Source organism: Linepithema humile, chromosome 8, assembly GCF_040581485.1.
Source record: "Linepithema humile isolate Giens D197 chromosome 8, Lhum_UNIL_v1.0, whole genome shotgun sequence".
NCBI lineage: Eukaryota > Metazoa > Arthropoda > Insecta > Hymenoptera > Formicidae > Linepithema > Linepithema humile.
In genome coordinates this window covers 3,680,712-3,698,983 of record NC_090135.1, presented here as the reverse complement: position 1 = coordinate 3,698,983, position 18,272 = coordinate 3,680,712, and the positions used below count along the sequence as shown (strand labels likewise).

The 18,272-nt window shown below is 37.3% G+C and overlaps 1 protein-coding gene across 1 annotated transcript; it reads left to right on the top strand.

The window, feature by feature from the left end:
• Positions 1 to 11,967: 11,967 nt before the first annotated feature.
• On the top strand, positions 11,968 to 12,633 carry LOC137001576 (ATP-dependent DNA helicase PIF1-like). The gene has a single exon (XM_067360661.1). The coding sequence runs from the start codon at positions 12,091 to 12,093 to the stop codon at positions 12,631 to 12,633; it is 543 nt and encodes a 180-aa protein (XP_067216762.1). The 5' UTR covers positions 11,968 to 12,090.
• The last annotated feature ends 5,639 nt before the right edge of the window (positions 12,634 to 18,272 follow it).

Below are 18,272 nucleotides of genomic sequence, written 5' to 3'. Positions count from 1 at the left end.
GCATTTTCTAGCTTGTATCCTCTAGTTTGTATTCTCTCGTTTGTATTCTCTAGCTTATATTCTATTTTCTGGCTTGTATTCTCTAGCTTATATTCTATTCTCTAGCTTGTATTCTCTAGCTTATATTCTATTCTCTGGCTTGTATTCTTTAGCTTATATTCTATTCTCTAGCGTGTATTCTCTAGCTTGTATTCCCTAGCTTGTATTCTTCCGCGGCGTATTGTAACCTTTTAGTTACTCCTGCTTTTGTACGCTTATCTTGTGCTTCCCCGCTTTAGACCGTTCAGCTTGCGCTCTCGCTTATGCACCACTTATTACGCGCACCCGCTAATTCAATGGCTATCGCTTGCGCCATTTAATTGCTTTGTAAATGTGTTATCAACTCTTCTATTTAAGAATATAGTTGTTTTGTTACCCTAACTAGTCTACTTGATTGGAGTCTCCCTATCTGACCGCTTATCCCGAATCCTGGCACCGACGAGCTATTCCGCGCTTAGCTACAAGACCGCGAGATAAATTCGCACCGTTACAGTATGATATCACAAAAATCAAACCACGAAATGAGTTTATTGAATTCTATAAAATAAATAATGGTTATCTTAGACGACGACAGCGTGGATATCTTATTAATCATTATAGATATAATATTAATACACAACCGGAAAAGTATTTCTTTGCATTATTGTTAAAGTTTTAGATGGGTGAACAACAGAAAACACGACTATACACGTTGCGTGGTATAACTAGACTAACTTATTATTTGCTTCTTATGAAAAGAAAAAGTATCCGCGAGAGGGATAACAATACAAGACGCCTAACGGCTTAAAAACAAAATACTAATACAAAGAGCGCTGTAGGACAGAGATATCCTATTCATATAAAAGAAAGCAAAGTAGCGCGAATTATAAAAATAAGAAACACAAAATGTAAGAGCTTTAAATTAGTTTTAACACTCCCACCGCTTGTACATTTTGTAAGGTATAACAAAAAACTTAAATCGCGATTTACGCATTTAATAATGTCTCTCTATTTACAACACTTATTTCGTGCCGTAAATATTTAAACCGATCTCGTGGTAAGCTTTTTATGAAAATATCGGTTAGTTGATTTTGACTTGAAATGTATTTTACGTCGATTTCATGATTCGCAAGCTTCTCTCAAATGAAATTATAGCGCACGTCGATATGTTTTGTGCGACTGTGGAATTTGGGATTTTTAATAAGCTTTATCGCACTTTTATCTAGCATAATCACGGTCGCATCTTTGCATCGACGCCCGATATCAGACAAAAGCTTTTTTAATCAAATTGCTTCTTTCGTCGTCATGCATGTGGCGATATATTCAGCTTCTGTGGTGCTGAGACTCACAGTTGCCTGACGTTTTGAATTCCAAGTAACTGGACCGTCCATGATTTTAAAAATATATCCGCTAACTGAGCGACGCGTGTCGATGTCCGCTGCGTAGTCAGAGTCGCAGTATCCAATTAATTTTGGATCGGATTTATTTCCGTTATATATGATTCCAAAGTCTAAAGTTTCTTTTAGGTATTTGAAAATCCGTTTTACTGCATTCCAGTTAAATGTGTTGTAATTGTTTAAATATCGACTAACGACTCCGAATGCGTAGGAAATGTCAGGCCTTGACACGGAGGCTAAGAACAAGAGGCCACCAACTGCCTCACGATACGGCGTGTTTTGGCACATTGTGTTTTTGACATCAGCTGATCGTAGATTTACATGAGGATCAGCGGGAATTAATACGGGATTCGCATTGGACATATTGAAGCGAACTAGTAGACGGTTGATGTTTTTGATGAATAAAAATAGTGTTATTCGGACGGTCGCGCTCGATCTCCATTCCGACAAACGTATTACCGTTTCCTTTGGTTATTTCAAAGGTGGTATTAAGAGCTTGTAAAATTTTATCTAATAGTATTTGTGATGATGCTAGTATAAGTCCATCATCCACGTAAAGGGCAAGATATACTTCCCCCCTTTGAATTGACCGATGTAAACGCATTGGTCGGCGTCGCTTTGTTGAAAATTCAATTTTTGCAAAAAATCGCTGAATTGCCTATTCCAGCATCTTGCTGCCTGCTTGAGGCCATACAGAGCCTTATTTAATTTACAGACTATATTTCTGTCTTTTGTCTCGACTCTTTTTGGTAATTGCATATAAATTTCCTCGTTCAAAATTCCATTGATAAAAGCGGTTTTAATGTCGAATTGACTTATTTCTAAATTTTCATGTGCGGCGATTGCTAAAAGGACACGAATCGAATCGTAGCGAACCACAGGAGAGAAGGTTTCGGTATAGTCCAGTCCAGCCTTTTGCGAGAAGCCTTTCGCACATAATCGGGCTTTGAAACGAATACTATTTTCTGTAGGATTTTCTTTTACTTTAAAGACCCATTTACACCCAATTATGTTATGATTTTGTCACGTCCCGGCGCGGTGGCGGTAACACGTAGTGTTCGCACCTTTACGCGAGACTCAATCGGTAAGATTCACGAACCAATGAAAAAGTAAAAAATCAGAAAAGAACGTGAAAAAAATGTTGTGTTTAATATAAAAATCGTAACCAAAATCCCTTTCTAATGGATAGCGAAATTGAATGAGAGATCGTAAGGGAAGCAGGATCGCATTGATATTTTGTTGCTCCTTACGCGAACAACGTGTATGAACAATAATTAGGACCGTATTCTAATGAATAATAAATTTAAATAATAAATATTAAGGAAAGCAGCATCGCATCGATATTTTGTTGCGACTCTGCAAAACAACGTGTATAGTAATAATTAGGACCGTATTTTAATGAATAGTTAATTTAAATAGAGGCGAATAATGAATCCGAGTAAGACCACAAGAAAATGAATATGATAATAATACAGCAACGTAGTAAGAAATAGTAATCAACCATTGTGACTGACGTGTAATTATTTAAGTTTTATTATCACGCATTTGAAATGAAAGAATCGCTTAATACCATTAGAATGCATCAAGTATATGTTGACCGAAAATTTAAGAGAGTAACATTGGGTCTCGCTGATCATAAAAACTTTCTCCGTTTTCAGCGAGATTTTGCATATAATTAAGGTACCTGTCTTCGCATTTGTGACACTCGGAAATCGGTTGAATCAACGCGAGGTAGCGATGGCAAATAATGCAATGTAATCTTGGGCGGCGACGTCCGACGGATGCGTAATGCCTATCATTTAAAACTACGAATAAACTTTTATTTTCAATCGGTTCGCTAGCGATGCATTCTTTGCAAAGACGCTCTTTTGCCGTAGGATTCACAAAGCTGGTTTCACGAACGCAACTAGCTAAGGAGTACCTATAAAGATATTCCAATCGAGGCGACCGACAAGCGTAACGTTTCCCCACACACATATCAATTATTTAAAATTCGATTAATCAGACGGTTGATTTAATAAGCTGGTTATAACTAACGTACGTATTCCCGGGCCTCCGCCAAGTAGAACGCTGGTAGGATCGGGAAGATTAACAACACTTCGTCCTTCTCGAGTTAATTGATTTGTTAGGCTTATAAAATGATTGAGACACGCGAGACAGTGACGCACTGGAAAAGGTTGAGATACGTTCTGGCCACAAACACGACACTTTGCTAATGGAACTATAGAACCGATATTCAAATGATGTCCGAGGACGTGTTCGAAATCATTTCGCGTTGGTTCTGATAAATCGTGATAACAATTGAGGCACAATATCGTGCCAGTATTTCTATTCAAGCACGCGTTATCCAAGATACAGTACACGAAACGACAATTACAATTTGAGTGTGGGCGCGAAGATGTTACTTCGGTATCTGGCATTTTCTCTTGCTCAGATTTTAACTTTAAACCTTCCCATGCAAATAAATTTGGAACGGACTCACCGGTGTCGACTTGTATGGTACCTGAAGCCAGTGATAACTCAATCTAATTGTAAGGCGCCCGATCGGTTCCAGGATCGATCTTCCAATAGCAGGCTGATAGTCGTATGGAGATGAATCTTCAGATGCGTCATTGTTGCTGGTTATCTTGCGGTCGAGGAATCACTGCGCTAGAGTTATTTCGCGACACGTCTTTACCTTTTATTATTCGTTGGAATTTAAGGATCGCACGCTAAATTGGAATAATGTTTAAGGATTTGAAATTAAAGATAAAATTCTCAAAGCAACCAAATAAATGTAATTATAAATGAAAATAAGAGTACATTGGTTAATAAATGAAATTACACTCAAATGAACTTATAAGATAAGAATTCTTACAAACATATAAGCACTTATGTTCTAGAAATGGAACGCGCAGTTCGCGGATTAAGTAATTGAACGTATAAAATTGATAAACCGAACTTAAATTAACCGTACTGAACTAGGACGAAACTAGAACTAGAATTAGAATTAGAATTAGACCGAGACTGAGTCAGAATTGAAATTGCGAATGCAAAAACTAACAACTTGACCGAAACTGACTCTCTGACTGAATATTGACGGCTTACTGAAAAATTGAATACTGACTCGGCGGCATCGCAGGGCCCGTATTTATACTCCTCTGGATCTTCAGAGACAAAGGTTTGTCCTATGCAATAGGACCGCACATGGATGTAATCTCGCTTTAGAATATCGAATGTTCGAGGCATGGTTTATATAAAACTGCAGGCGATACTCGAACCTAAGTTTTGAGAGTGGTATGGTTAACATAAAACCGTAGGTGATATCCGGACCTAAGTTTTGAGAGCGACGACAGATAATTTACAGTCGTACGCTTTGAAACGCAACAAGGGGTTTACGTTACGCGAAAGGTTTCGTGTTGCGCCTTTCTGGCGACATGTGTCGAGCGCTATTGATACAGCGAGCGATAATTCCAAGAGGTGATAAACTAGAAAGTTTAAAACAAAAATTTACGAGTGGAAATCTACTTGCTAAAATATGGGGATGTTACAATTTTTAGGTAAAGGAACTAGAGACCACGTGTCATTCTTCTGGTGAGCTTCAAGCTCTTCTTTAATCGCCAATTTCCATTGACTCGCATTTTCCCTTGTAGTTGCCTCGATATATGTTACCGGTTCATTAAAAATTGCTACACTCGGTTCATAACGACCCGGCGCTTTTATTAACCGTCGGTTTCTTAGATTGTACGCGTCATTATGCTCGGCTTGTCTTAAATCTTCCCTTTCGTTGATTAACTCTAATTAATCGTTTTGTACATTCTCGAAAAGCTCAGTTATATTTTCGTCCGGATTTGCAATTTTTATTGATGTTTTGCCGGATTCTGTGTCTGGTTTATTGTCGGATATTTCGTTAATTATGACGTCCCTTGTTACTATTATTTTGTTTGTTGATACATCAAAGAGCCGACAGTTAGTAGATTTGCCTTGATATCCTACTAAAACTAATTTATTCGATTTAGGATCCCATTTCTTTCTATGCTCTTTAGGCACATGCGCGAACGCGTCACTTCCAAATTTTTGTATGTGTGACAAATTAGGCTTTCTATTATACCATTTTTCGAAGGGAGTAATGTCACGCGATTGCGAAGAAATGCAACGATTTAGTATATATACGGCTGTGTTCACAGCCTCAGCCCAAAGACGTGTGGGTAGATTTTTGGCGTGCAACATTGTGCGAGCACATTCTACAATTGTTCTTATTTCCCTTTCTGAGCGACCGTTTTGTTCATGAGTGTACGGTGCAGATGTTTCAAGTGTAATTCCGCGAAGGGCAAAATAATTACTCATATATTTGTTATAAAATTCAGTACCGTTGTCAGCTCTAACGGTCTTTATCTGCGTTCCAAATTTATTAAAAATTAACTGTTCAAACTTTTTAAATTTATCGAAAGTTTTACTTTTATACTTTAGAAAATAGATATGACGAAAACTTGATTTGTCATCTTTAAAAAGCAAGAAGTATCTTGAACTTCCGATAGATGCCTCAGACATCGGACTGCACACGTCGGTATGAATAAATTCGCCTATTTTTCTGTTATGATTATTTCTTACTTTAGACTTAAAAGGTAAACGATGCTGCTTACCGAACTGGCAGCTTTCGCAGAAAAACTTATCGCTTTCGGATAACGAGACGTCATTAATTAAATTTTTCTTTATCATTTCGCGAAGAGATTGGCAATTTATGTGGCCTAATCGCTCGTGCCATGTTTTCAAGCTATTGACAGAAACCGCGTTTTTTTTGTTGACAAAATCGACTTTGATTAATAATCGGAACAAGTTATTACTTTGTTTAATTTCGTAGGCTAATGTCAAACTATTGCGAGAAATTTTAACATTATTTGATTCGAACTTTAGGACGTAGCCCTTTGAAGTACAAACACCGGTTGAGAAAAGATTTTTACGTAATGACGGTATGAACAACACGTCTTCTAATTTACCGTTAAGCCACTTGCCACCAACGTACATTTTTATTTTAATTGCACCGCGTCCTCTTACTTCGCACGTCGAATTGTCTCCGAGACTTACAGACTCGCGGTAATTTTCATCTAATTCGCTAAACCATTCGCGTCGAAAACACATGTGCTTAGAAGCACCGCTGTCCAAAAGCCATACATCTTTCGAATCGTCCTGTAATACACGTGATGCGAATTCGAAGTTGGACACCATGAAGGCACCGAAGTTTGCTGTGTCGTCGTCTTTTGCTGATTTGTCGGCATCCTTCTTGTATCGGGTATCGTCACGTTTTTTATAGCACCTCTTCTCTACGTGACCTCTTTTGTGGCAGTAACGACAAATGATTCCCTTCTTTTCATATCTCGTGTTTTTCGCTCCTTGTATCTCCTTCTTCGAGTTGTTGACATCGTGCGCAGCGCCGCCCTTTCCGTGAATTTTGACTGCAGCCAATGCGCTTGTTGGATCCTCGAAGCTATTTAGACGACTCTCTTCTGTGATTAGTCGTTTTATGAGGTTGTCTCGCGTTTGATTGGCCTCGCTGACACTATCCCATGCGGTGATTAGCGGGCTGAACTTTTGTGGTAAGGTACCGAGGATCTTTGCCATGATCATGACGTTGGACAGCTCTTCGCCAACGTCCTTTAATTGCCTGGCCATATTCTCAATTTTAGCAACGTGTTGTGCGACTGAATCATTCGTCGCCATTTTATATTCATGAAACTTTGTCATTAAAGTCAATTTATTCGCGGCACTTTTCTGTTCGTGAATGGAACTTAATTTAGCCCACATTTCAGCTGCTACTTCACACGTAACTAGATATTCAAGTTGTGAATATTCCACTGCCGATGATAAAATGCACATGGCTTTGGCATTCTTTGTATTCCATGCTGCATAATTGTCCAGTGTAGGCTCGGGTTTTTGCAGCGTTCCGTCCACGATGTCTAGTAGGCCGCTTGCCGTAAGGATTATCTTCATTTAGAACTTCCAGAGTTGAAAATTCGTGCCGTTGAATTTTGTCACATTTTTCAGGTCGATTGTGTCTGTCATTATGGCGGGATTCACACGCGCACAAGAAAATAAATCTTAACGACGTATGCAGCGTCGAAAAAGAACAATGGGTATTTCTATGCCTCGACTGACGAATTAATCGAGTTAATTACGACCCTTTTTACTATACGTATTTTCGTTCACTTATCGCGACGAATGGGCCCATAACCTGTTAAAGTTTTAGATGGGTGAACAACAGAAAACACGACTATACATTGCGTGGTATAACTAGACTAACTTATTATTTGCTTCTTATAAAAAGAAAAAGTCCGCGAGAGGGATAACAATACGAGACGCCTAACGGCTTAAAAACAAAATACTAATACAAGGAGCGCTGTAGGACAGAGATATCCTATTCATATAAAAAAAAGCAAAGTAGCGCGAATTATAAAAATAAGAAACACAAAATGTGAGAGCTTTAAATTAGTTTTAACAATTATTACTTCTGTTTAAACCGTGAAGAGAATTAGAAGAGCTTAGAAATGGATGTGATACCTCTGCAGAATCATTTCACAAGGTGAAACTACATTTAACGGAAGCATTACAATATCATGAAAAACTAGAAGAATTGCAAAAAGCATTTGAAACTGCTAAAGAGTTAGTTCAGCAATATTTAGATAAAGTACAAAAACAACATAAGTCACAGGATGATCCTGACAATCCAATAGGTGTTTAAAATATAGAAGCTGGTGAAGCGATGCAAGATTTTAAAGATCTTGGTGAGAAGAATAAAGAAATCAATGTATCAGAAATGATAGCAAAATTAAATATGAATCAAAAAAGAGTATTCGATAGAGTTATTACCACTGTAAGGTCAGATAATTCAATATTGCGATTATATGTTAGTGGAGAAGGTGGTACTGGAAAAAGTTATTTAATTAAAACTATAAAATGTTGGATAAAACAAAATCTAAAAAAAGATACTGCTGTTGCAGCACCTACTGGGATAGCAGCATTTAATATAGATGGTTTGACAGTTCATAGATTGCTTCAATTACCTGTTGAACATGGTAATACTCCTAAATACAAACAATTGTCTGATCATGTGTTAAAATTTTTACGAGCAGAGCTTAATGATGTTATTCTTTTTGTAATTGATGAAGTATCAATGATATCTAATTTGACTCTGTAGCGACACCTCCGATCTTGTCGCTCCACTCAAATATATTTTTTTTTTGGCGCTGGTTTTGGGACGTCGCAAGGAGTTGGAAATAATCACGCTGATTAGAATTGTAAAGTCAACCACACAACAGAATTTATTGCTAATTTACTCACTCTTACATCTATTGATGAAGTTTTAGTTTAGACTCTCGGGAGCGGAATACAAATTTTCGATACAGCGAGATCGACTCGACTAACTGCTAAAAGGCCGTCTTACTCCCGATTGTCAAGCGAACAAAAAGAAATTCGAGTTTTTCCGTCGTCAGACCACGGGCACGCGCGCCGAAGAAATCACGATCTTAGCACGTGGTAGCGATTCCAAAACAACTGATCACGCGACTGTCACAAGACAGGGCCGTTGATTCAATCGCTCTTCATCATATTAAATATAATATCTCGTATATTTATGCTTGCCTGAACAGATTCTAATGTACATACATTGTGACGTGACGCTTTCCGTCGCGCCCGTCACAAGGGCACTAGCCCGGCCAAAGGGGGCGGAATTTGGAGTTGCGTCTCCCCGGTCGAGGAGGGAGCGATTTCTCCCGCTTCGACGGGTCTTGCGCTTTTATTTAATTGTTATAATCTACCAACAAACTTAGGATTTTAGCGTTAGGGTGTATGGTCAATTTATCGTTTTGTGTAACTAACGTCAAGAAGAAGCGAACGCCGTGGGATTTCGAAAGATGACCCCGACAGTAAAGAGGAAACCCGGAAAACATACGAAACCAAGGTCATGTATCGGGTCTCGCGTTGAACATTGTCATAGTAGCAGTTACCGATCCTCCAATTTTGCAGGACCGAGGTTACGGGGAAGCCCCGACAAGGTCCAGATAGAGGGAGCACGGCAGTGCAACCGGATGCCGAAAGACGTTGCCGCCATCACCGAGAGTCCAAACAGACGGTCGATGTAGCCATGGCCTGGCCAGCCGGGCAGATCGAACCGGAGGACGGCAAATTCAGAGGCCCTTATTTTGAAGTATCGACCGTTGGCGAGCAAGAAGGCAAGGATAAACAAATGAAGAATAAACAATTGACGAAGTCGGAGCTGTTTACGATCGACAGGCGACTCGAGGAAAAATTATAAACAGAGTGCGCTGACCGATACGTGGAGACTCGACATGGGCCAGGGGAACCTTAGAGAAACCACTGTTCGACGAGCCAGCAACCGGGAAAGAGCTGCTCCAGAGGAGGGTCCCGACGAGCGTAGCCGTACCGTCTTTGTAAGGCCATCACCCAAGGTAGATATAATTTTGTAATACCGGCCAAAGCGGACGCCTCCGACACATTCGTTACCGACAGTTATCGCTAAAATACCGTGATTATTTTTGAGTATCGAAATAAGAAGTGCCGATATCGCTTCCCGTAAATTTCTGAGTCGGAGGTTAGCTGGCTCCGGTTACCGTGTTACCGTAGCCCTCTTCGAGGCGCTGAGCCGTCGACAGTCCAAACGCTCGTAGTCCGAGAAAGACTTATATTGTTACCGTCTCCGTCTTACCAGAGTTATCAGTTATCGTTTGCCGGATTATATTGTTACTGTCTTCGTCTTACCGGAGTTATCAGTTACCGTTACCGTATGTTACCATTGTCTTGAGAAAATACCGTTTGATAAAGTTGATAGAGAATTCGAGTCGCGGAATTTGCGTGGAGTGCAGTGCCGTTTTGCAGCGAGAGTTTGAATTTGGCCTTGGGGCGTAACGATCAACTCGTCGCGGAAACTTGAGTGCCTCTATCGAAATTACCGTCGAGATTACCTTTTTGTCGGCTACCGAAATCCATATATTACCGTTAGTACGGATTTGGTCTTGGGACGTCGTCTCCATGCGAGATTCCGGATTCACGCCTTTAAAGAAATTGGACGTCTCTGGCAGGACTCCCTCTGTCTCCGTGTCTTACGGTGTTACCGTTTTGGGGCCTGTCCTGGAGCGTCGTTTCTTGGTGGAATCTCGGGGGTCGCAGTTTTGGGAGGAGACCAGAACGTATCTGGCAAATCTATTGCCGTATCGGTTACCGTAACGTTTCTCTGAGTATTGTTTTGGCTTATCATTCCGATTGTCGCTTCTGATTGTCGTTTTGCGTTCCGATTTTCGTGTTTGAATATCGTCGTAGGTAACGTTTTCGACTACCGTTTTGCGTATCGTTCCCGGAATATCTTTTGAAGTGCCGCTTTGATTACCGATTCTAAGTATCGTTTTGCGTATCGTTTCCGAGTATCGTTTTGAGTATCGTTTCGACTGTAGTCTTCGAGTACCGTTTCTTGAGTGTCGTTTTTGGATACCGTCTAGAGTAACGTCTTGGGAAGTATCGTTCTTGGTTATCGTTTTGAGTATTGTTTTCTGTGACGCCTGTTTGGCGAATATGATGTTTTGATTTGCATGCGATACCGACTCTCTTAAAGAGATTCTAAAGCTTGTTCAGCTCTGTTAATTCACGATTCTGTAATAATAAGTGTTATTAACTTTATTGTTAAACGTGGTGTTTTTCTGACGACATCTCCTCTCCAGAATCTCGAATAGAAATCAAAAGAACTACGCCCCTCTGCCATATACTAAGCGGAAAGCGGCCGGACATATTAAAAGAATTATTGAAGTTACCGTTACCGTGGTGCGATTATACGCACCTGGCGCCCATTTCCGGATACCGATTTCGCGAGTTACCGAGTCGAGCATCTATTGCCGATACCGCGAGTTACCGAATCGAGCACTTATTGCCGATACCGCGAGTTACCGAGTCGTGCATTTACAGCCGACGCCGCGTAAGTTACCTAACTCCCGAAGATTGTGGAGTACCGCGGTTACCGATTTCCATTGGGCGTGCTCCCTCGGATCTGGCGTGATTCCGAGGCTAGTTCACGTCGCAACATACATCTTCGATTGTCTGAAATATTTGATTCAAATGATTGCGATGATGGTTTGGTAAAAAGCATATTCTTCTGTTTGGAGATTTGCTTCAATTACCTCCTGTACGTGAAGATTCTGTCTTTGTAGATATGTCAAATGAAAAAATTGATAAATATATCGGTTGCCTAGGGAATGTGAATTTGTGGACTACATTATTTGATTACGATGAATTGATAATTAATATGCGCCAGCAAGGAGATGAGTCTTATCGTGAATTACTATCAAGAATTCGTATTGGTTTGTTAACAAAGTCTGATTATGAAATTCTAGAAAATAGAAGAATATCTTTTAAAGAAGATTCCTTTGAGTCTAGATTAAATAAATTATGTAATTTTATTAATAATTTGTCAGACACCGTTTGTTTATTGCCCACTTGTCATATGTGTGATGTTTTAAATACTGCAATGTTAAGTCGTATTGCTTCAAAAGAAATATTATTAATTGCTGAAGATACAATCGAATGTATTCCATATCTAAAAAAGAAAGTATTAAAAGTGTTGGCAAATAATGAAGATGATAATTCCAAGACAGCTGGGCTTTCGAAACAAATTGCTATAAAAATTAAGGCAAAAATAATGATAAGACGTAATATTGACGCTAGTTTGGGTCTTGTAAATGGTACAATTGCTAAAGTCATTTCAATTGTACAAGATGTGTCTACTGGTTATGTAGAAAAGATCAAGCTTCTTTTGCCATCAGGTTTAGAATATTTAATTGAAAGAGTAAGTGTTAAATTTGCGGTGATTGAGAAAGCATATGTTGTTAGAAAACATTTTCCATTGTGCTTGAGTTATGGAATTACTGTTCATAAAAACCAGAGACTGAGTTTGCAGAATGCTATTATGGACATAGGTAATTCTGTATTTAGTCACGGCCAAATTTATGTTGCATTGTCACGAGTAACATCTTTAGATGGGTTGCATTTAATTAATTTCGATCCTTCATCTGTAACAGCTGATGAAGAAGTTATTATTGAATATAATCGATTAAAACAGATACACAAACCAGCAACAGAAATAATTTCTGCTTCGAAAGAAAAGTATCGTAAAATAAAAGATATTTTATGGGTACAGCCAAAAGTAATGAGTTCTATTCAAAAGTTACATGAAATAGTTTGAAAAAATACTGCTTGGGTCATGCATGGTTTCCAAAATACAGATGAGGTTTCTTGTTATGCAAATGCAGTATTGCAATGTCTCTTACATTTAAGTGTTATTAGAAAACAAATATTTCATTGTGATAAATTAAATGTTTTAGGTACATTAATGCATCAATATGAAAACAAATTGCCTAATTTGAATACATATGTAATACGGCAATGTTTAGGAGAATTTTTTTCCAAAAGCGTTAAACAAGATGTATGTGAATTTCTTATAGCTCTTTGCACAAAATACGATTATATAAAAAGTTTAATCGGACATCAAGTCACTTCCATTAAACGATGCAAAAGTTGTGATAATACAACGACTATTGTTAATAATAATATCGTTCTTTCAATTCCTGTAAATAAATGTAAGAAAAAATGTTTTGATCTTAATGGGTTAATTAATGTAACGTTTTCTCATTGGTGTCAATTGTACAACGAATTATGTGAAAATTGTACAGGAAATGACATATTATGTAAAAGTGAATTTACATTAACCAGAGATATAATTGTCATTCATTTAATATCAATTCAAAACGGTACATTAACAAAAACAGATAAGTTTACTTTGCGTGCTATCCCAACAACTAAAATAACTATTATTGGACAATTGTACAAAGTAATGAGTGCTATATTTCATCATGGACCATGTATCGAAAAAGGTCATTACACAAGCATATGTAGAGAAGGAATGTCTAACACTTGGATTGAAGCTAACGATGCACAGATTAGAAAAAGACAATGGCCTAGAGGCGCTAAAGATATCTGTATCATTTTCTTACAGAAAATTGATGACTAATTGTTAGTATTATTTCACTATTTGACCGTGCCTCTTGATAATAAGTGGTAAGAAGAATTGTCATATAGTGCAATATTCTATTATTAAAATATGTCGAAAGTGATGACGAAAGTCTTTTTAGTTTAATATAGTATATATTGAAAAAGTTCGTTATACAGGTATATGTAGAGAAGGAAATAATTGGACCTAAGCTGATTATGCTCGAATTAGAAAAACGCAATGGCCTAGAAACAATGTGACATTTATATCATTTTGTATTTTCGTAACATAATTAATCAAAGAGGACCGTCGTATCTTGCATACTGATCTTGCATACTGAAAATACGACGGGAGTGGTGGTGGGCCCTCTTTAGTAAAATCTAATTGATCTAATTTATCTAATTGACATTTAATTGTTTTAGTATATATATTACTAACAAAAAAAATGATATCTATCAAAAAATTACCTTTTTAAAACAAAGGTAAAAAAAAGGCGCCAAGTACACGTTCTTGTCACAACCAAAACAAGTTATATTTTATTGCTTTTACTGCTTTATCTGTCCAAAAAATTGTCGTACATACATATTTAGAACCTTTCCAAAAAACCTGTCGTATATATCTAACCAAAACAAAAATTATATATTATTGTTTTATCTATCAAAAAAATTGTTGTACATATTTAGAACCTTTCCAAAAAACCTGTCGTATATATGCTTTACCTGTCCAAAAAATTGTCGTACATATTTAGAACCTTTCCAAAAAACCTGTCGTATATATCTAACCAAGTGGGACTAAAGAACTATGAAAAAAGTTGTTAACTATTTCTATAAAACTCTTCTATAAAACTCTTGTACATAAAGCTGTCGTATATATTAACCAAAAAAATTGTACTTTTAAAAAAAGTTGTATATACCAAATAAAACTTCGCTATACATATATTCTGCTTATAAAAGAGGTGATATCAGAAAATGACGCCAAGTTTAAATAAAAAACCTTTCCAAAAAAGTTGTATGTATATATTATTCTATAAAACTCTTCTGATTTTGGCCTGCCAGATCGCCAGACCTTACGTCACCAGATTTTTTTTTGTGGGGTTACCTTAAAGAAAAAGTGTATACAGAAGTACCAAATACTTGAGAAAACATGGTGGAACGTATTAGATATGCTTGCGCACAAATAACGCCAGATACACTTTCTACATGTGTACAAGCATTCCAAGCTTGAGTTAATAAATGCATCGAAATGGAAGGTCATTATTTCAAGCATTTATTGTAATTGAATAATGAGAGGCGAGAGGACTCACCGAAATAAAGCACCCGATGGTGAGAGAAAATGGCAAAAACTAATTTTCACTAATTACAGCGCCATCTATCACGATTCGAAAATATGTCTCGGACAAAACTTACGTATTTTTTTCCAAGGAATCCGAATCTGCAATAAAAAATGGGGGTTCCCATTTAAAATTTTAAAGTTGCTACCTGCCCCACTCCCAAGGGGCGGTTGGGGCGGGTTAATTTTTACACAGGCAGACGTCCCCCTTGATGATATTAAAAGTTTATTTGGGACATTTTTTCGTACGATGCTTATTTTTCGAAATATTTAGTTGTCTCAAGTTAAATGGGACACACTGTATAATATATACATACAACTTTTTTGGAAAGGTTTTTTATTTAAACTTGGCGTCATTTTCTGATATCACCTCTTTTATAGACAGAATAAATAGCGAAGTTTTATTTGGTATATACAACTTTTTTTAAAAGTACAATTTTTTGGTTAATATATATATATACGATAGCTTTATGTACAAGAGTTTTATAGAAGAGTTTTATAGAATAATATATACATACAACTTTTTTGGAAAGGTTTTTTATTTAAACTTGGCGTCATTTTCTGATATCACCTCTTTTATAGGCAGAATATATGTATAGCAAAGTTTTATTTGGTATATACAACTTTTTTTAAAAGTACAATTTTTTTGGTTAATATATACGACAGCTTTATGTACAAGAGTTTTATAAAAGAGTTTTATAGAAATAGTTAACAACTTTTTTCATAGTTCTTTAGTCCCACTTGGTTAGATATATACAACAGGTTTTTTGGAAAGGTTCTAAATATGTACGACAATTTTTTGGACAGATAAAAGCAATAAAAGCAATAAAATATAACTTGTTTTGGTTGTGATCACATAGTCCTTGGGTTTCTCCAGCAGTTATGGTTAAAAAGAAAGATGGAACAATAAGATTTTGTGTTGATTATAGGAAGTTGAATGCAATTACTATAAAAGATTCCTATCCTACTCCCCGTATTGACGATATGTTAGATCAATTGTCCGGTAATTCTTGGTTTTCTACTTTGAATTTGAAAAGTGGTTATTGGCAAGTGAAAATTTGTTCAAAGGATAAAGAAAAGACAGCATTTTCCATTGGAAGTGGGCTGTGGCAATTTACTGTTATGCCATTTGGGCTTTGTAATGCTCCTACCACTTTTGAGCAAAAATTGGTGTAGATTCTGTGATATCTGTATTGCAAAAATAGGTCCCTCTAATAAAGGAAGATCTGAAATGCAAATTTATAATTCTGGAGTTCCTTTTGAAAGGATATAAATGGAGATTCTTGGTCCATTTCCGACTTCTACTACAGGAAATAAATATCTGTTAGTTATGTCAGATTGTTTTACCAAATGGGTAGAGGCTTTTCCATTAAAGAATTTTAAAGCTAATACTATTGCAGAAGTTTTTGTTAATCAGGTAGTTTCTGGATTTGGAGTACTTTCTGAATTACATACGGATCAAGGAAGAAATTTTGATTCACGACTTTTACTTGAATTATCACAAGGGATAAAAAAAACTAGAACAACTCCATTTCATCCCCAATCTAATGGATTAGTAGAGCGTTAACATCAAACAATTACGAATTATTTGGCCAAATTTGTTTCAGAAAATTAACGAGATTGGGATTGTTGGATAAGAATGAGTCTATTAGCGTATAGGTCTTCTAGACATAAAACCACTAAGATTTCCCCTGCTGAATTGTGCTTTGGTCGGGATTTGAAACTACTTTTGGATCTTCTTCGTGGTAGTCCCCCTAAAGAAATAGAATATTCAGAAGGAAGTTATGTAACAAAGTTAAAGGAAAAATTAAATAAAATCCATGAGGAAGTCAGACAACAGTTGAGAATGAGATCTCAAAAGGTTAAGGCTCTTTATGATCGGAAAGCTCGTCGAATTCGGTTTGAGCCTGGACAAAAAGTTTGGTTGTTCAATCCTCGAAGAATTATTGGAAGAACTCCCAAATTGCAAAGCAATTGGGAAGGACCATATGAGGTCGTTAAAAAATTAAATGATGTAGTTTATTGTATTCGGAAATCGAGAAAACACAAGAATAAAATAGTTCATTTAGATAGATTAACTTCTTATCACGAGAGACAAATTTAGGAATTACAGAAAGTTTTATTATATCCGAAGCCCTAACTAATATTTTTCTTTTGTGATCAATTTACTTGTTTGAGTTTTTTTTTTTTAGTGTTCTGAAGATTTCATCTTTATGAAGCAATATGGAACTGTTTGGAAATAGTAAGCAGTTAAAGAAATGGAAATGGAAAAAAGTGAAGAATGATTGATTAAAGACTGTCTCGCCTACGAGTTTCCTAAAAAGAAAAGAGAAGGAAAAAGGATATTTGAAAAAAGGAAGTGGAAAGGATATTTGAAGAAAGGAAGAAAAGGAAATTTTGGAAGAAGGAATAAAGACAAAGTTAGAAAGGAAAATGGAAAAGAGGAAAAAATTTTTAAGCTTTCATAAAAGACTGCTTCGCTCACGGTTTTTGAGCCGTGGTTTTCCCGTGAGCCGAAGGGCGAATGCCGAAGCAGTGGGCATGAGAAGTCTTTTTTTAGGGCAATGGGTCCACGGTGATTACCCCTCTCTTGTCCAAAAATAAAAAACTTGAAAGCAAAAAAAGCCAGAAAAATTCGAAAAGAAAGTCGATTGGATACAAGAAGATGGAGCTCGGTAACCTGCAGCAAAAGTAGCTCAGAGTAGAGCAAGAAACCATGAGGGTATCCTGGAATCAACGCTAAAGGATTCGACGACAAAATCTTTCATGATAAAGCTGTTTGATTGGGAATTTCGACGCTCGGTAACCTGTAGCAGCAGCTCAGGGTAGGGCAAGAAGTCGTAATATCGCCCTGGAGTCAACACTAAAAGACATGAAGGCTACAGTCAACCCATTAAGCCAAGACAATTGTCGGGACGACAATTTTGAAGAAGAGGGGCAGTGTTGCGCCCAGGCTTTTTCATCGCTGATGCTGCGTGCAGTCAGCTGACAAACCGATCGATATTATCGATCGGTCATTCAACGGTTTGAGAAGCTGTTTCTTAGCAACTTTGAAATAATATTAATAATGTCTCCATGGTAATATCAAGAGACACGGTAGTGTCTCGCGCCAAGTTCACGCGTAGCACAAGACCGACCGTGTCTCTTTACGCGAGACAGACAGTTCAGATGAGCCGAGATTATCGGATCTCAATAACGGCTGGGCCGATTGAGTTGGTAATAGGCTCAATCGAAAGCCCAACGGGCTTCACCAATCCCCTTCTAGCCCTTTCCCCCCTTCCCACCCGTCGAGAGCCTCAACCACTTCCCCCCACTTCTTTACATCTTTACACCTATTATTATTATGAAACAACGAAAATGAGTAATAATGTAATAATGGCATGATTAATTGACATCATAATAAACATCGTATTTAATTGACATTATGTAAGTTAACATGTTGTTCGGTGTGGCAACGCCAAGTGTTTTTGTATTTTTTAATAAATATTTTGTTATTTTAATTAAAT